Consider the following 27,457-nt stretch of genomic DNA (forward strand, 5'->3'; position numbering starts at 1 on the left):
CTGCGCAACACTTTAGAAAAGGAAATGAAGGAGGACATCACCTCCAGCTAGCTAACACTTAAGTCACAAGGGCTTCACAGCTTATGAGAAAAGGAAATCAAAGACTGCATGCACTCCATGCTCTGTTTTGCAATGTATTTTCCCCTCCTCTGAACACTCTTGGTCTCAGGAAAGGAAGTCTGAACTGCGAAAGACCGAGGTCAGGCTCAGAAGAACTCAGACCCAAGAAACACCGGTATTTCAAGTTCACCTGGGATGAGTCTACTGCAAGTCAATGGGATGAAAAGCATGGCATGTGTGTAGATTACAAAACGTGTGTGCAAGGAACTGGCTAGCACTAAGGGTTATGAAAGATCAGAGGTTACGAAAGACCTTGGCAGCCATGAAAGGTGAGCCCAGAGCCTGAGCCAGCAGGCAGAGAACAACTGCAGCGTGCCCCAAACCACGCGGTTGTGTGAGAGCAACTGGCAGCTCACAGCAGCAAGCTCCTACTGCTTGCAGGCCTGGGCTAAGGGAAGCCTGAAAAAACTTCAGAACAGAAGTAATAAAACAGCCATCAGTGAATAGGAGCCTTCTTTATAGAGCTTACAGGCAACTGTAGTGTTTTGCAATGTATTTTGAAAGGTCTTAAAATACTAGCTCCAGTCAATGATTTCCTAAGTACTCTTCTTGGCTCTTCGTTTGTTTTCCAATGTTTCACCACTATTGAGATGAATTTGCAAATTCTGAGGGTTTGTTCAGTTGTTATTTCAGCCTTCAGAACTCAGCCTTCTGTGATTCTTTTACTAATATCCTTCCACTAGTGGAAAAGGAAGTTGTGGAAATCCTACTGAGCTAGAAGGAGTCATTCATTTTCCAAACACCACTCAAATCTCACTTAAGAGAGGACACTCCAGCTTGCAAAATACTGGGGGGAGCACCTTCCCATTGTTGCAACAACATTTCACTGCACCAGGGATTTCCTACCATCACCTCCAGTGAGGTTTTTTCTGCATCCCACCTACTATACTATCACACTGCACTGTTTGTAAAATGCAAGCTCCAGAGATGCTTCAGACATGAGCCTAACCACAGCAAGCCTCTGAATGCTGTAGCAGCTCTGAGACATGAGGAGAACCTGCTAAAGTTCAGGCTGGTGTTATGACATCTCATTGGTATGTTCACTTACTGCCCCAGGACAGCTCTCCCAGCAAGGTCCTGACATTACCTCAAGCCATGCCAATTAAATTTTGCCTGGTCCTTACAAAATTGTCAATATTACATCAGGGATAATAAGTTTTGTTGTTACGTACTTCTCTTAATGCAAATACAGGTACCACTAAAGCATTTTTATTTTAGCCAGACTAATATAGATTCCAAAAGGTCACTGAAAATGAAACCTTCGATCACAGAGCAGCTGTTGAATGACAAAAACAAATTTCATACACTCAATGTATTTAATGCCTGTTTCACAAAGTTAAAGGCGACAGTTCCTTTTCTGCTCCATCCCCAGATCTCTTTTGTTCAATTCCACATTAAATGTGCATCACAATAAGTAACTTAGGACAGGTTACCCTACTGCATTAGGTACACATCCATCACAGGTCATCTTTCTCTATAAGGAAGATTTAGAATTGCTCAGCTGCCTGTACTGGCCCCCAACTCCTCTGGCTGACACACACCGCACGTTGGCCTATGCTTCCTGCAGGAAGTTCTTCATTCTCCTTACCCTTGAGGAATCCAAACTGATGTACAACACAGCTAACTGCAAAACCAGACAGCAATGTATTTGTTACCACACTTATTCTCAAATGCTAACAAAAAAAAACCCTGATGTTAAAAACCTGTTACATTGTCTCCTTGTTCTTCCTGGTGCCATTTCATGCCATTTCTCTCACACATAGCCTAAGCATGACAGAGAACACCATCACACATGGCCCCAGTGTGAGCCTTCTTTTTTAACACATGCAGCTCTGCAGCCAGCCCCCCATTTTCCAGGACCTACCCTGTCTCTGCAAGTTTTATCATATACTCATAAAATCGTAGAATTGTTAAGGTTGGAAAATACCTCTAAGATCATGTAGTTCAACTGTCAGCCTACCACTACCATGCCCACTAACCATGCCACATCCACGTTTCTTGAACACCTTCAGGGACAGTGACTCCAACATCTCCTTGGGCAGCCCATTTCAGTGCCACACCACTCTTACAAAGAGTAGAAATTTTTTCCTAATGTGCACCCTGAACCTCCCTGGCACAACCTGAGGCCTTCCATAACCTCTTGCTCTCTTGCTAGCCCAGGAGAAGAGGCTGAAACCCACCTCACTACAGCCTATTTTCAGGTTGCTTTAGAGGACAAGAAGGTCTCCCCTGAGCTTCCTTTTCTCCAGACTGAACAATCCCAGCTCCCTCAGCCCCTCCTCATAAGACTTGTGCTCCAGACCCCTCACAGCTTCACTGCCCTTCTCTGGGCATGCTCCAGGGCCTCATTGTCTTTCTTGTAGCAAGGGATCCAAAACAGAGCACAGCACTCAAGAAGCTCACTGCTCAGTACAGAGGTATAATCACTTCCCTGCTCCTGCTGGCTGCACTATTTCTGATACAAGCCAGGATGCCACTGGCCTTCTTGGCCACCTGGCACACTGCTTGTGTTCAGCTGGCTGTCAGCTATCACCCCCAGATCCTTTTCCTCTGTGCAGCATTCCATCCCCAGGCCTGTAGTGATACGCAGAGCTGCTGTGACCAAAGGGCAGGCCTGGCACTCGGCCTTGTTGCAGGCCATACCATTGGCCTCAGCCCATCGCTCAGCACGTTCAGATGTAGCTCCTCGCTAAGGGTTACACACTCCCAAACAACAGCCAACCCATACAGGTGGGCCAGAGTGCCGCCCAGAGCAGCACAACGCCGTGCAGCACACGCACACCCTCCCATTTGCCTGTGGCCGAGGAGCCGCCGGCAGCCCGCTAGGCGCCTTCCACACAGCACAGCAGCCCACGCCGAGCACTGCCAGCCCCGCGGCGGCCATGTCGGGTCGGGTCGGGCCAGCGGCCTCCCCAAAGCCTTTCGCCCTTCTCGCCGCTCCTCTCCGTGCCACCCCCGGCCCCTCTCCACCCCCAGGGCTCACCTAAAATTAGCGCCCTGCCGCCGCGACCCGCCCTTCCCATCGAGCGCGGCGGCCTCCGTCCCTCCGCCCAGTCCTCCCCGCGGGGCGGCGCCGGGGCTCCGAGTGACAGCGGCAGCTTCGGCCCGGCCTCCTGCCCGCCCGCCCTCCTCCTCCGCGCCGCTCCTCGGCGGGCAGCCGGCCCCCGGCCCCTCGCCCCGGTCCTCCCCGGGCAGCGGAGCCGCCGCCGCCGCCGCAATGAAACCCCGCGGAGAGGAGGAGGAAGAGGATGGTGCGGCGGGCGGCGGGGACCCCTGGAAGGAATGCGCGGAGGTGGCAGTGCAGCTGGCGCTCCGCGCCGGGCAGGTGAGGGCCGCCGCCCCCCGCGGCGAAGGGAGGGCTGCCCACCCGCGGGGCTTCGTCGCGGCGGGACAGGACCGGGAAGAGCCGGGAACGGGCGGGGAGGGGCTGCTCCGCGGCAGGAGCATCTTTCTCGGGCGGCTGCGGAGGTGCGCTTTTGGGTTAAGCGTTAAAAAAGGAAGAGCCGGAGGTGGGGGTGCTGGAGGGCCGTGTGGGCGCTCGGCGGGCGCTGTCGGCGCTCTCTCGGCCACGCAGCGGTGAGGGGAGGACCTGGGGCCGTGCACGGTCACCTCGGGCTGCGGAGCAGGCAGCGTGCGTGGCCCCAGCACTTGTACATATTTAAAAAAAAAAAAAAAAAAAAAAAAAAAAAAAAGATTTGCCGCTTTAGTAACTTTTCCAGTCGTACGCCAAGCACTTGTTCTGCTACTGTGGCGTTTCTGAGCACGGTGTGATGCTAAGACTGAATGTACGCACAGCTGAGATTGCGCGGTGTGCTTACGCGGATTGCCATGCATTGCTATACCACCATTTGGGTTTGAGCAGATTGTGTGCAGAAAAGAATAGCTGTGCCAGAGAGACTGCATCTTCCTGTTGTACCAGTGTCCGGTGTCCTCAGAAGGACTGAAACTCACTGACCAGGGCAGTTCAGCAGAGGCTTTGCTGTTTTTCATTACAGCAGGCAGTCGCTCACCTCGGGAGAGGCCTTGTGTGCCGCTTTCCCCTGGCTCTAACAGAGCTGTGTACCACAGCAGAATTTCCCTGTCTCTAACAGAGCCCAGAAGTGGGGTCAGTGAACTGCTCAGAGGAGAAACTGCATAGAACATGAAGCTCAGCAGCATGCATTTCTCTTCTGCTTCCATTCTGCTGTATTTTGTACCTGCACGCTGTTATTTAAGGAGCTCCTTTTTCATCTTGAGGCCAGGACCTGTAATGCTTCCTTAGCATGTGTCATTAAACACGTTTTCCCGCTCACAGAACACACGTGCGCGCACACAAAGATGAACAGGATGCCAGGGGAGAGATGACTTTAGTCAAGGAGTAAATGGATGATCCAAATCGGGATGACAGGCTGTGCACTCACAGGATCTGAGGGGAGTTCCCCAGCGTGCTGGTTCTGCCAGCCATTTCACAAGAGAGCTTCTCATGGCTTGCTCAAGCCTCCACACCTTATTTCTCAAAATTTGAAATTCTGGGAATAGCCAGAACTGCCTTCATGACCTGGAAGATCACAGCGGTTGATGTTTGCGTCATTTTCATTTGCACTTCAGTGCTGCTACATTGCAACTGGCAGGACAGTATATTATTAAAGTATCATTCCACTTCCTGCTACTCCCAAAAGAAATTAGAGATAAGGATACAAAGTGGGGTGTAACTTAGATTTTATGGGGCTAGATTTACTATTTTTTGAAAATGAATACAGTTGAGTCTTATTTTGATCACCAGTCAATTCCAGTGGGCATGTTCTTTTCCTTTTGTTTCTCTTCCTGTCCTTCACACCTCTGCCTTCACTAGAGATCTGATTGCATTGTTTCCCCAGAACTCAAATCTGTCTCCATCCATCTCTGCATGCAATTTTCCCATCTCAGCCTTTCTTTTGAGGCCCTCATTTTCTCCAGTCTAATGCAGGTTAGGAAGGATTGTAGTTAGAAACTGTCATTGAGAGTCTTGACGTAGAGTCCAACCCAAAGAAAGGCATGAAGTCAGGATTTTGGGTTTTGAGAAAAAGTCAACCAGCAAGATGGTTTTCTGATCTCCTCTTTTTTGCTTACATGACTGTTGGGTTTGTATTGTTCATGAGTATAAGTAAAATATATCTTCTTTCAAGGCTCTGGAAAACTTCTTTCTAAGCTGTGGAGGCCAATAAATAAATGATTGCCTGAATATGCTTCAGGAGTGATGTTGGAGCAACTTCCATTCCGAGGCTGAAGTTATTGCTTCTGTTTCCCATCCTCTTAGAAAGTTGCATTAGTCTTATGAAATGTAACAGGCATTCCTTTAACGTAAATGGGTATTTCATAAATAGAGTAGCCAAGGTTCTGTAATGTCTGTCATTGGCCTGCATTAAAATTATGTCTAATCCACTCTTATGCCACACACAACTGAATTTTTTTTCAGCCTTCTCTTCTGCTTTTTTTTTTGTGAGTAAACTCTTTTTGCTATGCTTGTGAGAAGTACACCTGTCGGTTTACTGTGACTTGCTGCTGAAGAGAAGCAAATATAACCAGTTTCTGTACCTCTGATGCTATTCTGAGCTCTGGGTAATATTTGCACAGTTCTCTGCAATTACAACTGGAGGAATTTCACCAAAGTCAGTACATTTGCACAAAGATTAAAAGAAGGGTGAGAAAATGAGATGAGAGGCTAACATGTTGAAGTCCACAGGTACTTTTTGGAGGTTTTTTGGATTAGAAAATAATTTTGTATATCATGAGAGACCCAGAAGAATCTCACTTAAAAAAAAAAGAAAGGGGTTGGGGGGAGAAGGCAAGAAATTTCCAAGATTTCCTCCCTATGTTTGCTTTTAGGATATTTGGATCTATGGAGCATAGATTTTGCTAGCAAAACAGACGGTTATTTCCCAAATTATTTCCCAAATTATACGCAGGTGGTTATACTTTCAATCTAGACATATGGTTTTACTTGTGAGCAAATATTTCAGGACAGTATTGCAAGCAAGTCAGTCTGTCTTGGAACTTCCAGAAGTGTGTGATGTGTATAACAGAACAGTGAGATGAGATTTGTAACATGTAATGAGCACCTCTCTGTAGGTGGTTGTCTGGGCAGGTGTTCTTGAGAAGGCATTTGGGCCCTCTGTCCTTTCTATTCTCTGTTGCATGATTTAATCATAGAATCATTAAGGCTGGAAAAGACCTCACAGATGACTTAGTCTAACCATCAGCCTGTACACCGTGCCCTCAGTGCCCCCCACATCCACACCGTTCTTGAATGTGTCTAGAGGCAGTGACCCACAACCCCCCACCTCCCTGGGCAGCCTGTACCACTGCTTTACCACTCTTTTGGAGTAGAATTTTTTCCTAATATCCAACCTGAACCTCCCCTAGCACAGCTTAAGGCCATTCTCTCTCATCCTATCACTGTAACCTTGGAAAAGTGTTCACAACCTCCTCTCAGGTCGCTGTAGAGAGCAATAACATCTCCCCTGAGCCTCCTTTTCTCCAGACTGATCAATCCCTATTATCTCAGCTGCCACCAAAAGGCTTGTGCTCCAGACTCTTAATATTTCAAAGTTGCTAAGAAAGGCAGAGTCCAGCAACACGTTCACTCACAGGAAATAGAAAAGAGGAGTGATGAAAATAAAAAACGGGAGCATAGCGTGTTTTTTAGAGAGGTTACACAACACAGCTGAGACAGTTGCAGCACTTTGGATTTTGCTTTGGACTGAGGAGCAGCCTGAGGGCTTTCTTAAAGTGGTGCTTCTACAGTGGTGTGGCTAAAGCACTGAGAAAACCATGCACGGCATTGAGGGAATTAAAATGATTAAGTCGAGTTAATGTTTTGGTGTACAATAATGAACATCAGCAAGAGTTTGAAGCAAAATGTTCTGATCTGTCTTCACCAGTTTGGATAAATAGTTAAAATTGAGGCTTTACAGCTCATGAAGCAGAAACATTAGTCCATTTGCCAAGTCCATGCTAAGGCAGCAGTCAGCAAAGTCGGTTACGTGTCAGAACCATTTGAAGCTCCTTCACATGTGGTATTTTAAACAAGACCCAATAGCTGAGGGTGAAATTAGGGAATTTCCAGCTTCCTTTCCTGTACATAATACAAGCAGAACGGTTTTGTTTGGTCCTAAAACAATTCTCTTTAGGTAGCTTTAAAATACTTTGATCCATGGAAATGTAACTAAATTAATCAGTGTTGTAGAAGGGACATGGGATATTGGTCTTCTTGGTGCTGTTTTCCTTTAATATAATTGTGTAGAAATAAACAGTACTTAATCTTTGCTTTTCTTTGGCTTTCCTAATTTCAAAGAGTTTATAGTTGTCACTGGTTAAAAAATAAGGCAGTTCTTTTTGCTAGTTGAGCATTATCATCCTACTCCATCCCCCACCCCACTCCCTATATATATATATATATATATATATATATATATATATATATATATATGGTGGGTTTTTTTAATGAAGAGATGAAGGGGAAAAAAAGAGAGAAAGAAAATGGGAAAATTGAGGGAAAATTTTTAGTGACTGTGTTCCCATACGTGCATTTGCAACTGATGTGGTTTAATTCTGAGCTTATAGCAGTAAAACCCTTTAAAAGGAGATTAAGATTTTTCCAGAGTTAGATCACTGTTTCCATATCTGAGAAGAAGCCTAAATCTTTGGTTTTGTTATGTACACAGCAACTCTTTGGGACTCATGGGTGGTCAGCACTTGGACATTCAAACAGTCTTACACACAAGAAAAATTAAATATTGTGTGTCTTTGTTGGCAAAAAAGAAAATGGTGGAGTTTGCTTTACTGTATGTTTTTTAAAGTAAGAGAGCAGTGAGTTATTGATCTTGTAAATATATATATATTTAAGGAAAAATGTCTTTGTGTGGAAATTTATGGGCCTCAAGGTTCTTTCTAATCTTACATGTGTTTTCTGTAATTTCCTAAATCACAATGACTGCCATCATCCTTTTATGAATGCCATTCTCAGTCCCTTTCTGAACTGCCAAGAGAGGTTCCTGCAAATGCCGTATTCCCAAAGACTGCTCATTATCTCCAAAGGGTTTTACTTGGAGGAGCTAAAATAGGTTCTGGTAGAATTAGACCTGTGATTGTTTTTCAGGATTAGCTATAATTTTGTTAGTAATTGTATTATGTTAGTGTCTACTGCATGAATGGCATTGAAGACTGATTTATGAACTTCCCTTTCAGATTATTAGGAAAGCTCTAACGGAGGAAAAACAAGTGTCCACAAAGACATCTGCAGCAGATCTTGTGACTGAGACTGATCATTTTGTGGAAAATTTGATTATTTCTGTTCTGAAAGAGAAATTTCCCTCCCACAGGTAAGTGTCTGTAGAAGAAAACAACAAATGACCATTTTTCCTATAGAAGCTGCATATCTGACAAGCATTGAAAGGGGATTTTAAAATTCTGTCCTTGGAAGTCAGATTGTCATTAGTAAACATTAATTTTTCTTAACTTGTAGCAGCTTCTTTCAGTTTTACCTACCTCTTATGGTGGGCACATTCGTGGGATTCTTTTTTAAATTGCTACCACTGCCCAATACTGAGCACTTTATATTTCCTAACATTTCTGTCATGACCTGTTATTTTAAATCCCAGGATACATTTCTAGAGTCAGAAAACGTAAGAGTCAAGATAACTTATGGGAAGGAGTAACAACAGAAACTTTGTTTCTTAACTTCTTGGGCTATATTTAATTTTGGTATTTCTCTGGTGAGGACATTGTGTATGAAGTTTGCCTATGAATCTCCATGATCTTTGGAATTCTAATCTGTTCTCTTATCTTCTAGAGATTATGCTAAATAAAATGTATTACTATATAGCTGAAATTAATGATAGCAAAGATCGCCTCCTGCAGAAGTTTCCTTCACGTTCTTTTACCATCATACATAAGCATTTGCTAGAGCAAGACAGTTAATGTATTTAATCACACTGATCTTGTTTTGTAGAATCCTAAAACCAGTGAGAAGCAGGGCAGTTTACCACCATCACTTAGTGCATTTAAATAAACAAGGCATAAATTATTTTACAGTTTGAAAATACCTCCTCCTGGCACATGCACAGATGAGAAAGCAGTTTTGTATTACTTGGTCAGTTTTGGCTTGATGCAGAGACGCTGCAGTTGATTTTCACAGTTGACTTTGGCACACAGGGATAAAATGCATCTGCCTGCAGAGCCTATGTATTGCTTAATTACTACATGACTTCCTTCTAACTGCTTACCTCTCTAATGGAAGAGTCTTGCAATCTAGCACTGTGCAGAAATCAACAAACATGAGAATCTGGGGGTTCAGCTACTAATCTGCTTGTCAGCTCTGCTGTTGTAAGAAAATAACAAGAAGAGAAAAAAAGAATAAGTAGAAAGAACATTATATACTAAATATGGCTTTCTGAATACATGGTGTATGTGATCACATATTGAGACAGTACTGTACAGCACAGTGTGTGGTTCTTGGCTGCGATTCTCCAGAGAGTGCCAGGCTTTACAAGCCTATTATTTCTGTAATATTCCATCTACTGTTGCTGGCAGTGCTCTTTTCTCCTCTGCACTGTTTGTTGTTTCTTTTTTCCTTGAACAGCCTGGCAGAGAACATAAAACATACACATTTTGCGTGAAACTGGAATCAACAGAAGCACTCAAGTGACTCAAAATGGAAACAAAAGTTATAAGGTCAACATAGACCAAGAAACAGAAAAATTTTTAACTTTTACTAACTCTGTGCAGCATTCTTCTGACTTCAAAAGCAAATAAAGGGATTGCTGTAGGCAAATAAAAGGATTGCTATTTCTTCAAGGCTGTTCATTTATGCTGATAGCGTGGTTGTTTTTGTTTGGAGTTTGTTCAGACAGCAAATGCATTTAGATTAAACAGTAGATTAAAACTAGATTTAGAAGACTAAATTTAGATGCTTGCAATGAGGAATCCACATAAGGAATCGAGGTTTAAACTGAAGTACAGTGAAAACATCAAAAGATCATTTCCAAAAAGTGGAAAATGAAACTGTGTTCATTCTCTCCCTAATCCGGCTGTTGAAAGCATCAATGAAAGTTTCTGTTGTTACTCCTTCCCTTAAGTTATCTTGATTCTTATGTTATCTGACTCTAGAAATGTATCCTGGGATTTAAAAAACCTAGAAGAGATCTCATTGGGATCTATACCATTTGTGCTGTGGCAGTGATCCATCCTGAGGTGTTGAAAATGTACTCAGGAGTACAGAAGTGTTAAGAAAACCTGTTAAAAATGTGATTCTATCCTATATTTCTTTCTTCTTTTCTCTGCTTAGCCAAGGGACATGCATCATTCTCATTTATGTTTCAACCAAGTTTTCTTCTTTGCTCTCACACTGTTTGGCACTTTGAAATGCTTCAAGGAAATATTCCCAAAAGGTTTCTTTTTTTTTTTTCTGGTTGATCTTCATAGCACAGATAGGCACAGCCAGAATATCATGGACTGCTGGCTGAAAAATTTTACTGTGTCATTTGCCTGTGTTATTGTTACACAAGCTGTCATCTTTGGTGTCAGTTGTGGCCTTAATCCTGGAGCCATTCCAGTCAGAACTCAGACATGAGGGGAGCTGACATCCAACCCTGGCTGCCAGCATTTTGCCCTCAGACCCCTTAAGGGGATAGGAGAGGGGCAGCCCTGTTTTGAACCTTCAGGGTTCTTTCTGTCCTTTGGGCTGTGCTACAGCCTCCCTGCTGTTCCAGCACTGAGTTTCAGAGTGGCTTTGAGGCGTGAACAGATGTCCAGTAAGGCTAGGATAAAATTACCGGACTCATTTTCCGTGGGAGAAAACTTTAATCCAGATTTGGAGAGAGGTCAAAAGAGCTGAAGGGCTGGCATGTTAAATTAACTACTGTTATTTACAGTGTTAACATGGCTACCTCTCCCACTTAAACTATGCCTAACATTTGGAATTTAGTACCTGGTATTGTGTAGCAGCAACTGGCTTATTTTACCTGCTAGCAAAAATTTCATAAAGTGTGCTGTCCTGTAGCCATTTTGGAAAATTGACCTTGGACATGAGTACCTAGCAGTGGCACTGCTGTACCCTAGCTTTGTGTTAGAGCTTTTTACTTGAGGACTACAACATCATAGCCCACTGGAGGGGAAAGGGAGGGGATAGATTTGTCCCCCAGATACGAGGGTAAAGCACCTTACAGAAATACTCTTGTTCTTCAAGAGAGTCCCATTTCAGCTTCCTTTTGACTGGTGAGACAATGGCTACAATGAAGGATGTGGCAGAGATGGAAACGGAGGCATGATTTGTGGATGATACAGGACCAGCTGCCACACCGTCCATTTGCAGGAAGATGGGTTTCTCTTGCAGCCAGGAGTGCTGCCTGAGCTTATGGTGGGAGTTAATTACAAGATTTTTGGAAGGAAAAGGCACGAGACAAAATAATTGAATATATAGAGCAAGGAATCTGTAATGTGCTGTGCTTGACTGAGAACACTTGTTCAAGTCTTTTTGGCTTTCTAGTTGCACACTAACACTTAAAATGTTTCTCAGCTGTTCACTCTAATGGAGAATGAAATAGCAACAAACTCTTACTGCTTCCCTTCTTATATCAGATGGAGATCCATAATACCATTGAAATAGTCCCTTTCGGCTGAGGAAAAAGCAAAATAGCACTGGGAAAATTCAAGAACTCTCCATCTGTGCCATCTGCAGGATGTTTTAAACTCATTCTTGCAACATTATGTGGCACGTATGAAACCAAAAGTGAGATTTAGTGCTAGCAGTCCAATTCTACACACTCTGTATATGTAGAACCATATTCAAATCTGTGAGAGTAGCAACCTGCACAGCTTTTACAAAAACAGACACTGAGCAGTTTATGGGAGAGCAAGGATAATTAAGGTCAGCAGGAAATACCCCAGAACTGGATGTACGTTTCCCAGGGAAGAAAGATTAAAATAAAAGCATTGATATGAAAGAAATGGGAAAACAAGATGAGCTCAAATTTCAATGTGTGCCTTGTGTGTACAAAAAAAATTTAAAAATTGTTTTTTCTCTGGGTCATGGGAAGAAGAAAGTTCAACTGTGTAGATCTTTTAATTTCCTGATTCTTACTACTTGAAAAAAATTCTAATAGGAGTGAGGTTGTGGATTCTTGTAAGAGTTCATTTCTTCCTGTTGACTGAATTTAACTGCAATGAGAAGCAACTACATTTTGCAGTTTATATTACTTACTGCAAGAGACAGACCTCAACCATAAAATTACATTCTACAGAGAAATCTCCTTTAGAGTTCCAGGAGTGCCAATTCAGATCAATTTTCTTTTTTAATAGTGTATCAATTACTTTTTCAATAGTGTATTAAGAAGGTGAACATGAATGGAGATCTTTTTTACCATGCCAAATAGTATGCTATGAAGTTGAGAACTCTTGTTTAAAGTTTATGTGAAAGTTTTCCATTCTCCAATGAAAGAAAGAAATGTCTATATATGTGTATACATCAATTTTATATATATATATGAGCGCATGTATATAACGTTTGTATGTATTTATAAACTAAATACTTCTTCAAAAGACAGGAAGATGGAGTTAAAATTACTGAGTCACATATTTCAGCAAGTTTTCTGAGACTTTTATTTCCCATTAAATGCAGGTTCATTGCAGAAGAATCCACTGCTGCTGGTTCAAAATGTGTCCTCACTGACAGTCCTACCTGGATTATTGACCCTGTCGATGGAACCTGCAATTTTGTACATAGGTAAGTAGACAGTGGAGTGAGAAATACATTGAATGACATAATTCAGCTTCTCACAAAACCTCCCTTCTTCTTGAAGGCATTTTACTGTGGTAAATTTGTACCCGTGACATATAAGTAGGAGTCATCCCTCTGTCACTTTATGCTTTATCTGTGGGAGTGTGTGTTCGTGCTGGAGAGAGCACTGTACTGTTGTCTAAAGGTAAGATAATATGTCTTCTGATTGCTTAATGACCTGGAAGCTCTTGACTCACAGCTCCTTTATAAATATCACACATTAACATGTAGAGACTTGAGCTGAACCAAAGAAACAAGGCTGTACTATGATGACATTTGGCCTTACTCCGTACGTGGTTGTTATGAATTCCTTTTTGTACTGGTGTGTTCTCCCTTTCAAATACAAGTGCTTCATTTTTCCTGGGAAATACAGTCATGGCATATGAAAACTAGGCTGCACTTAGATGAAAACTAAGCTGAATGCAGATGGTGGTTTTAATCTCCTGTAATACTGCTCTGTAAAAATAAGAAACTTAGGGATCATTTTTGCAAAAATATGAAAGTTTTTCTTCATCATTTGAGTGGTAGGAGTTGTAAGCCTATGATTGTTCATAATACTTTAACTTAAGAAACTGAATTATGTTCTGCTTTATAGTTAGTAGTTTAATGTAACTGTAGTTATATTTAAGGGGGGGGGGGAAATAGCATTTCCCTGACTTTTGGTGTCATTGTATAGAATTGAAGTGAGGAAGGAGGGGGAGGTCACATGCTGCTGTTTGATGCAATTAAGTGAAGGTTTTTTCTTTCTGGCAATATTTTCTGGATCTTCATAGTCCTTTTTGAAATATATTTGAAAAAATAAATTTATTTCATTGTTTAAAAAACAATAATACTTATTTAAAAGGAGTAAATTAAGTACGTGACCATCACTTTGGCAAAGGAGAGGGTAGAGGAACAGGTTTCTCCTTATGCTGATGTCAGCAGAAGGTATCTCCTTGCAACTTAATTGCTATCTCACCTTCTCAGTTCAATGGAACAAAATGTGCTCTCAAAGACCAACGACTTGTTATAAAGCAATGGAGGATTCAATTAAACTAAAGCAAAAATATTATTAAAATGTACAACACATTTAGTATAAAGATCCTAATGTTTTTAAGTATTTACTTCTTGCATTTTCAAATATTAAATCAACTTTTAAACTCACCTGATAAAGTTAAAGAGTCTGATGAAGGAGAAATAGCATAATATTAAAGCTTTTTTGATACAGAGCTCCAGGTGGGATTGTGTTGCTTAAGTGAGCTATGTAAATGTGAAGCTGAGAGAACTTTTGCCACTAATACTTCATTTCTTGTTTGTCACAGATTTCCAACAGTGGCAGTGAGCATTGGATTTGCTGTTAACAAAGAGGTATGAAGTATGTTCTTTAGGATGAGTACCTGAGATTTGGTTAAAAACCTCAAAACTAAGTGGGAACTTAAAAAATAAATCCACCATTGTTCAGGTTTTCCCATGCTTTTTAAATGCATTTTGTCATACTCTGCTAGCTTACAATCCCAGTCTTGTAAAATTTCACTTATGCAAACTGGCATTTACAGAAAAATTCTTATAAATCATTATAAATGTTACAGGATTTATGTGACTAAAAAAGAAGTGCTGGTGTAAGGAAGGTTTCATAGGACAAAACCCTGATAAGTTAAATATATTCATAATTTAACCGTATCTCCCAGTGTTCTGTTGATTATGATTGCTTCTTTCCTGCTAGCAGTATCTCTGAACACTAACTGCTATTATAAGGCAATTTGGAGCTGCTTTCTATGAAGAGCACAAAATGATGGGTCTAGATTACTTCATCTGCCTTTGAGGTTTTCGTAATACAGTGAAATGACTGTATTTCGCTCATGAGAGCTTGATTACAGGCGAAAAAAAAGTACCTAGCCTTCAGATTTGTTGTCCTTTTTAAGTTCCGTAGATCAAGGAATCAATCATGGAAAAGGTTGGAAAGACCACTAAGATCATCTCGTCCAACCATGCACTCATTCATGCTAGTGGCTTTTCTCCAAATGTTGCCATTTTACAGTTTGATACAAACTGAAGAAACAGCTGTTCAAATTGCCAAGAAATGTACCTCTTCCAGCCTAAATCCACAATCTCAAATACATATATATAGCTGTAACTGAAGTCAGCAAGAATTCTGTGCAGCAATAACGTAGTTTTCAGATGTGCTAGCAGCGTTTATGGATTCAAACAGAATAATGTGTACTTCTATGGTTAGACTTTTCAAACATGGCAACTGTGAAGAAACACTTCCATGCTTTTCTCAAGTTTATTCATTCCCAGAAGTCCTTTTGAATACTATGTATTGTTACCAGACAGTTTTCTCTAATATTTATGTTTTCTAGAACACCATCGTGATTTTGATGCTGCATATTTTGGGTTATGTAAACTAAACAAAGCTGAAACAAAAATAAAGAATGATGTTAAAACTCCCTCACTAAACAAATGGGAAAAACAAAAAAAAATGAGTAAGCTGAAAAGGAGCCAAAGTGCACACAGGGGAACTGGTCTGAATGTAAACCTTGAACAGTACTGAAGAAATTCTTGTAGATGTCTCCAGGGAGAGAGTCTATTAATAGTGTTCCTCAAAAAAAAAATATATATATATCTTTGGTTTACATGGGACCTCAGTGTAAGAAGCAGTGTAAGAAGGACAGACTACAGACTATTCCCTTTGAATTGTCCATGAGGAGGGACCAGAGATTACTTGCTCTGAATGGAGGAGGGCAGCAGGGAAAGATTTGTGGTCTAGAACATCTGAGATGTTTCCTTGATCTTGTTACCAACTTCTGTGACCTTGGGCAAGTCACTTAGTGCTTGTGTATGTGTCCCCCTCTAAATAGAATGTAGCTAGTAGTACTTATCTAAGGGTGATTTTAGTAGCTGATCATTTAAGTCTGTAAAGTCCTTCAAGATCTTTTAATGAAATCTATTAATTTAATACATTGGGTTTAAATCAATGTTCAAATTGGGACCCTCTCATTCATGAAGTGATATTCCCACAAAGAATCCAGTGTTACTTATCTCAAGCTTTCACTGAGAGATTTGACAAAGAGTATTTGATATTTTTCTTCAAACCCCTCTTGGAGTCTCATGATTTCATGAGATTCTCACTTGTATGTTTAAAGAAAACAATTTTGTAGAGAGACATTTGAAAAGTGACTGGAGGGTACTACTTTGGTTGAAAAGACAGGCAAATTAAATGCCCATGAAAGGTGAAATGCAAATAAAAGTACCTATTGTTAGTAAACTGTGTACACTGACTTCTGAGTTTGTATGCCTGACTGATCATGTCTGTGTATTTGGGGTTGCAAATTTTTAGGGCCCAGCGAAAGTTAATGGACTTCTTCTAGGCAGAACTGCTCACCAGTGGAAAAAAAAAAAAAAGCTTTCAGAATCTGGCTGTAGAGAACTTTTGATTATTTTCAGTAGAAACATTTTATTGAATTTGAAATCAGCTTAGCATTTAATCTATTCTAATGTGAACGCAAATAAGCTGCAAGTAAGAGTTTAGAAGATCATGAACAGACTGAATTAACTTCTCTTTGTAAACTGAATTTTATATGACCTATATCTCAAATATAACAGTAATAGTAAGATTATTCCACTTTATTAGCATCAGTATAATCTTTGATTACCTGTACCAATTAACATATTGCTGATCTTTCTGCCATTAGTAGTTGTTTATATTTATGATGAGTAATTTGAGTTGCATTCATTTCTTTCCTTTTCAAAATCTTAAAGCTTGAATTTGGTGTAATTTACCACTGCACTGAAGAACGATTATACACTGGTAGAAGAGGTCAAGGGGCATTTTGTAATGACAAAAGGCTTCAGGTATCAAAAGAGACAGGTTGGTCTAGATTTTGTTAGAACTCTAAAAGGAATATGTTAATTTTGTTTCAGAGTTGTTGCAAATCATCATTAGGATAATGAACATCATTATCCTGATGGAAGGTATTTCTTCTGCATGATAATTTTGTTATGTGTTTGATTTTTTTCTCAAAAATCACAATTTTTCTCACTTTCTTTTTAAAATGTACAGCTGAATGTGAACTACTTAAATAATTGTATGTTATTCTGATTCATAACTGTTGTTTAAAATGAGGAAGAATTAATAGATTCACCAGTTTCATTCCAGCTGTAGACAGGCATCACTGTTTATGAGCAAGATGCAATGGGAATGGTGAATCAAATTCACTGTACTATGCTGACTGTCATTCACTTTTTATTCCAATAAACTTGTATGTCATAAAGTGTATTATGTCTGTAGATATACATGTTACCAGTGAACTGCAGGATGCATGCTTCATAGGAGTTCTTTAACAGCTTGCTTTTCTGTGTGAGGTGTATTTTAACAAACAAATGGCTAGCAACACTTAACACTTTAATGGAATTGTATTACTGGTAAATCAACAGCAAACAAATTTACAGAGAAGTTTCCTTATGATATTCAATTATTAGACGGAAGCCAACATGTGCCAAAAATGTACAACATCATACGTGGGAGGTGGTTAAAATTTCACTCCCAAAAGAGATTTTAATGAGCCACACCGTAAGTTCAAGAATTTTAAAGTACAGGTGCATTGTAGTGCCCCAAGGAAAACTCTGCATCAAAACTTCTGTGAAATTGTGAGCCAGGATCTGCCTATTGGGAAAAATGGAGCACACTGTAAAGTCAGTGGCAACTAAATTTTTAATCCTTAATTATGCACACATTTTTGTCAGTGCTTGAATATCCATAATCCACAAGAGCCTGCGCTAAGGCAGGCTAAGGAAAAGTTAGGGGTATTCTTGGATGGGCTGGCTGAGCCGCTCCCAGAAAGACCCCACTCCCTTTTGCAGACAAAAATTTGTGGTTTCCAGTTAAGTAAGGAATAATTTTGGCACGTGCCACTTTTGTCCTTTCTCTGGGCTTCTGGTCTGTATAGGAGTGTAGAACGCAGCCAGGGAAGCAAACCTTCTGCTCTTTCAAATGCTTTAGAATTTTCCTTTGTTCTGAGAGACATCATTTGGTGGTGGGCACTTTCATCAGTGAAGATGGATCTTCTTTAGTCTCAGTTCTGTTGATGTTTTAAGTGTATACAGTCACAGTTGTTTTCCAATAAGGACTGTGGCTTCAGTGAAATAAAACAAGGCTTGAAAAGAGCATATATGTACCTACAACTGGAATTCAAATAGCCTTCACCAATGAATGATATGTTGGAGATGTAGGCTGTCATGTTGCTTCATGCCCTTTGTTTTCAGGAAATGTGATTACTTGGATAGCATTGTGTAATATTGATCTACGCTACGCATTCATTGTTCAGGTTTAATCATTTGAAATTACAGTATGTGCAATAATCTTTGTCAATGACAAATTTTGTAGAGGTCTGGTTTGGGAGTCCAGGCAATCAGGATACACGTTAATTTAAGGATCCATCTTCCTTCTGACCTTGAGTTTTACTTTCTTCTCATGCTTAGATACAGATCTGGCCTTACTTGTACTAGTATTGTAAGTGTATTTTCTTTTCATAACCTTCTATCTTCAAGATAATTGTTTTTTTCTCAAATGTGTCCCTATCACTGTTAAATCTGTTGTACCAGAGTGAGGAGCAGTCAGTGTGTTTTCTCTTGTATATTGAATACTTTAAACCCCATTGGGTTTTGTGATCAGCCAGCTCCTTTTTCCTAAGAAGCAACCTCCCTCTCTTCATCCAATTTCTACCTGGCTGTAGCATTGAAGAATATTGGAGAAATCCATTTATTCATCAGAAATATACTTAATAACTCAAAAGAAAATCTGTCCTGGTTACAGCCTATCTACCTGTCTATGACTGGTGTAGTTTGAATGCTTGGTGCATTTTAGTAATGAGGCATGCATTAAATATTCTGTAATTATAAGTTGTGTGTGTTGTACAAAAATGTATACAGCAGATTGCTTTCACTATCCCAAGTTTTCAGTTGTGGCTAAACAGAGAAAACCTGCAGTGTGTCTGGATCACCGTTCCTCTATTTTAATGCAGTAGTTTAAAAAGTGATTGCTAGATCTATATTCCTACACTTCAGCTTTGTGATATGCTTTAACTTTTAATCTAATTATATACCTGCTACTCACCAACCACTTACCACATTGCTTGCATCCATCATGTTCCTTTGCAATACTAAATTCATTGGTAGCTGGTTTAATTAAGTGATGTCTTGCTCCATCCTAATTTGCTTTTGAAAATCTCCTTGCTACTTCTGCTAAGAACTTTAATTTACGCAATTGGCTGTAATAACCAGGTGGAGATGCCCTATGTGAATGAATGTCTGGCCTTTAATGTGGGATAAAGGTGACACTTGACATTTGGGCACAGCCTGGTTAGTAAGTAATATGCAGCTAAACCTCTGAGTTCAGCTGGCACAGCAGAAGTAGGAACACTTGACACTTGATCAACCATCTCCACCTAAATTGGCATCTGTTTGCTATATGCCAGCAACATGCAGATCTCACAGGAGGTCTACTTCAACACTTTGCAGGTCACCATGAGTCTTGGCCGTACACAGAGCTGACATCCTCACCTGGTGGAGACTGGCATGGTTTTTGCTGAACACAGTACAGATGCAGCTCTCATTTATTAGTATTATTTAGTAAAATACTGGTTTTGTTTATGGTAATAAGAAGATTTTTCAGTCATAAGATGTTTTCAGTCTTTGAAATGTCCTAACAAAAGGGAGCTGTTACTGGATGACTGGTGGTTTTAAGTAGAAATGTTTCATTCATCTTAGTGTATCCCCAAGTGCTTATAATTTATTAACAAGTTACATTGAAGTTTCCTATTCAGGAACCATTCTGTTGTTAAATGTGATTAATTTAGTGCCATTAATAATTACTAGATAACTGCATTGTTTTTTGTTGACTGACGAAGTCTTTGAATTTTCCAAAAGCTGACAGGTATATGAAATAAAACAATGTATGGAAACAGACAACATGTAAGAATGCTTTCTTGTTTTTAATATTCCTGTTCTTTAAAAGAAAAAAGTGTTGAGATCAAACCATTTGATAGCAGAAATATAGCCTTGCTTGAATTTTCATGTGAAGTTGCCACATAACCTAACCTTAGAGCTTGGGATGAAAAAAAAAAGGGGGGGACGTGAAAATTGTTTTTCTGTAAAGAGTCCATTAGTGTTTAATTCAAACAAATTTCCAGAAGCTCCAGGAAACTGTTGAATTAATGAAAGCAACTACCTCCATTGCAGATATCTCGAAGGCCTTAATTTTAACAGAAATTGGTCCAAAACGTGACCCTGCAACTTTGAAATTGTTCCTTGGTAACATTGAGAGGTTGCTCAAGGCCCAAGCGCATGGGTAAGATACCTTACAGTATGTGTCTCATGACCCAAAGTCATGAAAAAATAATCAACTATGTTGCATGTTTTTCAATCTTAACACGCAGATTGAAATCAAAGGTGTTTTCTGCTTGGTGTTTCTTTGTCTCCTTGCTGTGCTCAGGGTCCGTGTGATTGGGAGCTCCACCCTGGCTCTGTGCCATTTGGCATCTGGTGCTGCCGACGCATATTACCAGTTTGGGTTACACTGCTGGGACTTGGCAGCAGCTACTGTCATCATCAGAGAGGCAGGTGGCACTGTGATAGACACTTCAGGTGAGTGCAGTACTTCTGTTTCATGGACTTTTGGGGGATCATGTGGCTGTTTCAGGCACCTGGAGTCACCTCAGTACAGTCCTCCTGTGGCTCAGTCTCACTTCTGGCAGTGTTTGGCAGGAACATCTGCACTCTCCATTAGACTCTGTTGAGTTAATCATACCACAGTGATGTAATTCCAGCCTGGGGTTTCATCACATCAGAGGTCTTCTGAGTCAAACTATATTTCAGTGATTTGGTGTAATTCCTTTAAAGCATCAGATTTACTGTAAAGAGCTAGCCCTCAAGTTTGGTAGACATGCTCAGACTCCAGACAGTTTCAGCAGACAGCCTTCCAAGACAGAAGCAGTCTCAGGTACATGTCTGAACAAATATGGCTAGAGGGCATAAAGGCCAGTGCAGCCTCTGGATTATTTTGTTCATTTATGTGGTACACATACAAAGACACAGAGTAATGGATTCCTGGTGACCAGTATGTCAATATCATGGAAAGATTCTGTGTATTAAGAAGGGTATGCTGATGGAACTAATTTTTGCCCTATCCCTTCCTGTTACTAAATGAAGGAAACACTGCATTTATTGTTGGTACTGAAGAAATCTAAACATCTAGTACTTCTGTTGCATTCTAGAATTTCTAGAAATTTATGAAATCACTTTTGTGCAAGAGATTCCAAGACCTGAATTAGGTTGTCCTTGTAATTACAGCGTGGTTTATATTTCAGAACTCGTTGCCTTTTTATGTCACCTAAGACAGTTCTCATTAACCCTCTTGTCCTCAGGGGGACCTCTGGATCTCATGTCCTGCCGAGTGGTTGCTGCGGGCACCAGAGAGATGGCGATGTTCATAGCTCAGGAAATACAAACTATTGACTACAGGCGGGATGATGAAAACTGATGGAAATTAAGTACATGTAATCTGGAGTCTGCTCTCCTGAACTATGTAACTTTTGCAAGATGAGTGGTTTAAAGGGTACGTGATCTCAGCAAAATGCTTTCTGGGAGATTTTCTGTGTCAAATATTTTTTATAAATTTATTACAATATGGGAAGGCATAGAGAGATTTTTAAACGTGTAAGAATCATGTTTCCTTTTTAATATGTATCTCTTTGGGCAGTATCTTTTTTACAGGATAGAATATTTTACTGGTAGCTCTAGTTTCAAAGTAACTTGTAATTTCATATCTGTGGGGCTGATATTTAGTCTTTCGTAACATGCAGCTAAAAATTGAACTTTATTTTTACAGAAGCAGATCTCAGGTAAATGAGCTTTTAGGACTGTAGTAAGGATAAGTAATTAAGATGTGTGCCTATAATACCCTCGTTCTATGATACTTAAGGATGCAATAAAAATGACATTACTGTTTCCTAACTATGTCATAGCTATATTATCCATAGATATGTGTAGGTATATATATTTGTGTATGTCTGTTTGTGTATAGAGGTACACGTAGACATGCGTACACACATAGATCCATGCTGACATACACGTGTATGTCTATGTGCATATGTACATGTTGCCATGTACATCCAACATATTGGATGTTCATGGCAATTTAGAGAATGCATAAAAGAAAGTTCATATTGGAAGTTGTATTCAGATGAAGAACGTACGTTACTTACATGTCTTCAGTGGGGGAGGCTAACCAATAGCTGAGAACAGAGCTGATCATGGAAAATGCTTTTATGATTTTATAAACTGTCTACCTAACTCTTCTCCCATTTCATCCTGTTTCATGGTCATAAACCATACTGTCCTGCAGGCCACCTGCAAACTCTTAGTATCATAGAATAATGATGTTTAAAACCAGGGATATTGAACTCCACTGAGTTATTTGCAGTATTAACCATGACACACAGTAACAGAATAGAGTGCAGCATCACAGAGGGGTTGGTTTTAGTGAAATTTGAAGAACAGCAGGATTCAGCTCTTTATGGGGAAGTTCTTAATATGCACATAAGATATGCTGCAAAAAAGTTGTGAACCACATGCCCTTCCCACACAATCACAGATTTTGACCGGAGAAACCTGTAAAATCAGTTATATATTTTTCCTCAATACCCACTTGTTCCCTGTCCTTCTATCTAGCATTGTTTTTAATTATGCCACAGTGACTGTTTCTATTTAAGTTATTTTTAAAATCTTGGGCACAGAGGGGATACAACAGCGTCCATAACAGTTGTGGTTGAAATGAAATCACTTCTAATTTTTTATTAAAAATTTGAATAAAAAGATACCTCTTTTCTGCAAGAGTGCAAATTAAATACATGAATGAGTCAAAAAGAAACAGTTAAAAATTCTAAAACTTTTTTACACTGCATGTGTAGACTTTGTAAACGTGTTCAGATGCCTTCTTAAAACACACAAACTGAACGATAATTTGTAAAAATAACCTTATATGTGTTTCTTGTAATGACAAATGTTTTCACTGAATATAACGTGAATTCTGTGGGATTTTCTTGATGCTTTTTTTTTTCCCCATGAGAAATATAAAGCATTGACCAGGTGAAGAAAGCCACAGTATAACTAAGCTTTTAGGAACTTGGATATTTCCTGTCATCAAAACAATGCTGTCACAATGGTCACTGTGCTGTCACTGTTCCTTTTCACCTCTCCATCTCCTCGCATCTCTGTGGAAACTTAGGCTGTAAGCCTCTTGGGGCAGGGACTGTAGTACTTTTGTTTGGCGTTTGCACAGTGCTCATAGGATGCAGTTCTGTCTGTGACTAAGCACTGAGGTGCTATAATACAAATAATAAATACTAATAGTCTTGCTTGTCTCTTATTTGCCCTTCTCCCAATTTCTGAGCACCAACCGGTACAGAGCTTGCCAGCACCACTCTGATCCTGAGGCACTCAGACCCAGGGGCTTTGCTGGAGCTTCTGTTCATGCCATAAGCTGCGTAAGGAAGCTTAGACTGGTAGGGTTCGTGTACGGCAGAGGCTTGACCCCATCAGGCCCCTCCTTGCCAGGACAGGAACTCTGCTTGCCTCCCAGCAGCTCAGCCTGCACCACCCCAGGCCCTGACCCACCCGCTCCCAGAGCTAGGCTGAGCTGGGCCATCTGGGTGGTGACTGAAATGGCACACAAGATTGACTTGCTAAACTGAGCCCTGAAAGTTGTGGGAAGGGAGAGGGGCAGAAAACTGGCTGCAAGTTCTTGTGTTGGTTACCCATGTGGGGCTGGGCCACAATTCAAGCAGCACTGTGTGGGAAGCAGCCATCCCGCCTTTCCCTGCCTGCTGTGCACCAGTGCAGGCGGTTTGAATCCTTCCAATGGGCCAGAGTGAAGTGATCTGCCTGCAAAGTACCCCGGGAAACAAAAACAGGATTATTTTACAGATGTATCACTTTCCTCAGCCAACTCACCCCCCTGGCAACCACCAGGGGCTTAATTGAGGCAGCAGAGGGGTAGCAAGGCTGCCAACAGCATGGCTCCTCTGCAGAAGCAGAGCCAAATTACACCAGCTTGAAGTTTTTATCAAAGTACAGCTTTAAAGCCACCTGATTACACATTGTGACAGAAATAAACCGTACAGGAATCCTTCTGTCACTTTGTCTTGCTGGTGAAGCACAGCTTTGCTCAGCAGGCATAACTGCCAGCTCTCCTTCCAGAGTGTGCATTCATTGTATAGGACAGATGCCAGAACCCTAAACCCCCCTAAATGTCCAGCTAAACTTGTGGGCTTTTTTCCTACTGGCTGTTATAAAATGCTGCAACTGTTTTCCACTAAATACATTATGCAGAATGTATGCACATCTGTAATTAGGCAGCCGAGATGGATGCTTACAGAGGATTTTCTCTGCTAACACTGGCACAAAACGTCTGTGCTCAGAAAAGTCTACATTTCCCCTGGAAGCAAGCAGTGCTCAGTTTCCCTGTATCATCCTGGTTCATTTTGGCATCCTGCAACAGCTCAGTGGTTTGGAATGTCTCACGCATGCCATGACTAAGGATGTTTAGGTATCAGCAGCAGGAATAGCTGTGTGCTCCAGGAAAACGGTCAGTGGCTGAGCCCTTTGCACTGTCTTGTTGAGCTTGGCAGCTTTTACAGGACAAGTACCAGCACGTAGCACGCGTTTTCTGTTTTTCAACTAGCATTTTGTTCCTGTTGGCTTCAGTTAAAACAACAAAATCACTTTCTACCACCCACCAGCACCTAGGAGTTATTATATTAGCTCCTCAGCAAGGCTGGACTTGGTCAGTGTGCACACAGAAGTGCAAGAGGACCTGCAAAAAATGAGGAGATTTAAGCCACTATACACTATAGCAAACTAATGTAACCCTCACCCTTTTCTCCTATTAGATTCATAGTGCAAGCAAGACTGTTTCAGTATTGTATGGCCAAGATTGAAAACGTACAGTAGATAGAACTATGTCTCCTACAGCTGTTTCCATTTTACAACGCGTTATAGTTAAAGTCTTATATAAAGCATCTCCACAGCACTAAGGAATGTGACAAATCACCCACCAATACTCAAAAGAGGAATTCTGTTTTCCTGTAATCCACACACTGGGTATGACAGTGGCACTATAGCACACTGCATTTTATATGCATGCTCTGATCCAGTTGCAAAAGACCTGCCTGCTCGTATTCAAGAGAGGAAAAACTGTTAAGGATGCTAACTCTGGAGTTCCTTGGGTTTTGCTCCTGAAGTTTTGTTTTTAAGTTGTGTTACAGCTGTGCTTTGGTGCTTCTGTACTTTGCTGCCCACTGTATTTCTACACTGAATTTTAGAGTAAAATGCACCGAAGGACAAAGCGTGTCTGTTCTCATCACAGAATAGGAACACAAATTGAAAGATGAGTATTTCACAACACAGAAAATCAGAATTCAGTATCTCAGCATGCCAAACATTACTGCTTTGGTTACACAAAATTGTGTAGTATTTCCCTTGTGAACTGCTATGAGATCGGTTAATACATACAAACACATTTTTCAAACAGAGAGATTACACCAGGTATTAAAGAGGTCAGTAGAGAAAGGATGAACTTCATCACATTAAGCTGGAAACCTCAGCTGTGAAAGGTCTCTGCCATTTAGCAGTGCCTTTCTCTTAGTCACAGCTATGCCTTGGCAGTACTTGAATTTCAAGCTATTTAGGAGACTAGAACTACATGTGCAAGCACACTGTTGCTGTATCAGTGACACAGCATTCCTCCTAAATACTGTGATATTAATGGCTGTTTGTAAAACTATGAATTGGATATATTCATAACAGGAATACTGGTTTATTCTGTTTTGAAATGAATTCAAGCATTATTATTCAGGCTGTCAGGCAAGATGGAACTAAAATCAGAATCTCATCACTTTTGTTTGTCCTTTGTAATAACCAACACATTGTTCTGTGTAGAAACACAGATGTTCTGTCTTGCCAAGTGCTGTCTAATGCTGTTGTAATCGGGCAGAGCCACCAGATAATGCCAGCAAACTCAATTGAAGGAAACATGGGCCAAAGGCACTGTTGGCACAAGGGGACAAAGCTTCGGTGATGTCAGTGAAGCTCAGGCTACAGCATGACTAACCACTACAACTCAGCAAAACCATCAGTTGTCTTTGTGCTGAGATTGCAGCAAAGTCTCCTGCCATGTAAGTCTGGTCACCATGGGGTGATGCGTAGCTGGGCTGTCTGGAAACACCAGGTGACCCCACATTGTTACTCCAGACACTCAGCATGCCTCAGAGTCATGCTTACTATTTCAGGCAACAAATATTTTAATGAATTATTCTTCCATAAAATACAATTGCTACATATACATATAGTAAAATAGAAAATTAATGCTGGTCAACTCCTGCCTTGCATCTGGTGAATTCATTTATTGTTTTTAAAAAGGATGAGACATGCTCCATTAACAGAATATTAGTATTTTGCATTAGGTTTGCAAATAGAGAAATAAAGTACAAAGGCTCACACATTTTTAATAATGTGCCTCCATAATTTAGGATAAAATCATATTTCAGTGATATTACTTCAGATGATTACTATGATGAACTGTGTCCCTGCAGTACTTCATCTAGATATAAAACAACAGTGGGAGGAGGAATTGGTCATACAGATGTGACCTGACTTCAGCAGATACTAAAGCCAGTTATTTACACCAGCACACCCTCCACTGGCTTGATAGCCTGTAGCATGCATCTGGAAACATACAAGATAAAAAAAGTCATAATAATTCATATAAACTCCTTTTCTTACTCACAGTTTTGTCTATGGCATCTCTCTTCTGTAATTATGTAATGGAAGCTAAGAATAATTATGTTCAGATTTTTTTTTATAAAGTGAGGGCAAGCATGGACTCTATCTGATAACCTAGTTTGGATCAAGAAATTGAATTCCTCTTGTACAGGCTGGACAGGGCTCTGAGCCTGTTCAAGCTATGGTTGTCCCTGTTCATTGCAGAGAAGTTGGAATAGGTGGCCTTCGAAGGCCCCTCCCACTCTAAGGATTCTGTGATTCTATGTGCAGTGTCTATGAATGCTCTCCACCCACTGATATCTGCTGAATTTAAGCTCATATCTGCCATACAGCGATTTCATTATGAAAGCATATTTAAAAAAAAAAAATAAGTGCCCATGCTACATTCTTCTGTTTCTCTTTTGCAGTGTTATTCTTCATACTGCAGCAGTGGTTTTGTTCTGTACCATACACAAGCATAGTTTTAAAGAGTTTCTTGTTGATTTCTAGCATTTCTTACAAAATAGTGTTCACAGAAATTAACAGACCAGCATGCAAAGTAGGAAAACTCAAGCATCGTGAAATTGTCATTCATGCACAAATACATTTTGTCCATAAAATAATAATAAAAAAGAAAGGAAGAATGTTTTGTTCTATCTGTAAACAACTTTCACAACATATGCACCACCCAGTTTAAGTGTGAGCTCTTGAGGATCTTCTCACCCATTCATGGAAGATCATGCCTGCCCC

General features: G+C 40.6%; 2 protein-coding genes across 4 annotated transcripts in view; one reads left to right on the plus strand and one right to left on the minus strand.

Annotated features, from left to right (window-relative positions):
• Positions 1–3,174, minus strand: part of MPPE1 (metallophosphoesterase 1) — a 26,494-nt gene extending 23,320 nt beyond the window's left edge. For all 3 annotated transcript variants that reach the window (XM_042833645.1, XM_042833617.1, XM_042833654.1), the window contains exon 1: positions 3,104–3,174. The gene's annotated coding sequence lies outside the window, so the exon portion shown is untranslated. The remainder of the gene's footprint in view (positions 1–3,103) is intronic.
• A 128-nt stretch (positions 3,175–3,302) lies between these two features.
• Positions 3,303–23,315, plus strand: IMPA2 (inositol monophosphatase 2). The gene is made up of 8 exons (XM_042808716.1): positions 3,303–3,445; positions 8,326–8,459; positions 12,755–12,859; positions 14,215–14,260; positions 16,652–16,760; positions 20,129–20,237; positions 20,382–20,533; positions 21,313–23,315. The coding sequence occupies exons 1-8, from the start codon at positions 3,338–3,340 to the stop codon at positions 21,426–21,428; spliced, it is 879 nt and encodes a 292-aa protein (XP_042664650.1). The 5' UTR covers positions 3,303–3,337; the 3' UTR covers positions 21,429–23,315.
• The last annotated feature ends 4,142 nt before the right edge of the window (positions 23,316–27,457 follow it).

The sequence above is a fragment of the Centrocercus urophasianus genome, unplaced genomic scaffold, assembly GCF_019232065.1.
Source record: "Centrocercus urophasianus isolate 14NV4802_14NV808 unplaced genomic scaffold, USGS_Curo_1.0 seq_11, whole genome shotgun sequence".
NCBI classification, from domain to species: domain Eukaryota; kingdom Metazoa; phylum Chordata; class Aves; order Galliformes; family Phasianidae; genus Centrocercus; species Centrocercus urophasianus.

What these genes read in the sequence shown, in the direction of transcription:
- IMPA2 (XM_042808716.1), top strand. Translation starts at nt 3,338, where the DNA reads ATGAAACCCCGCGGAGAGGAGGAGGAAGAGGATGGTGCGGCGGGCGGC. An exon ending in GATTTGCTGTTAACAAAGAG is followed by an intron (nt 14,261 to 16,651) that starts GTATGAAGTATG and finishes AAAATCTTAAAG; the next exon opens with CTTGAATTTGGTGTAATTTA. An exon ending in TCAGGTATCAAAAGAGACAG is followed by an intron (nt 16,761 to 20,128) that starts GTTGGTCTAGAT and finishes CCTCCATTGCAG; the next exon opens with ATATCTCGAAGGCCTTAATT.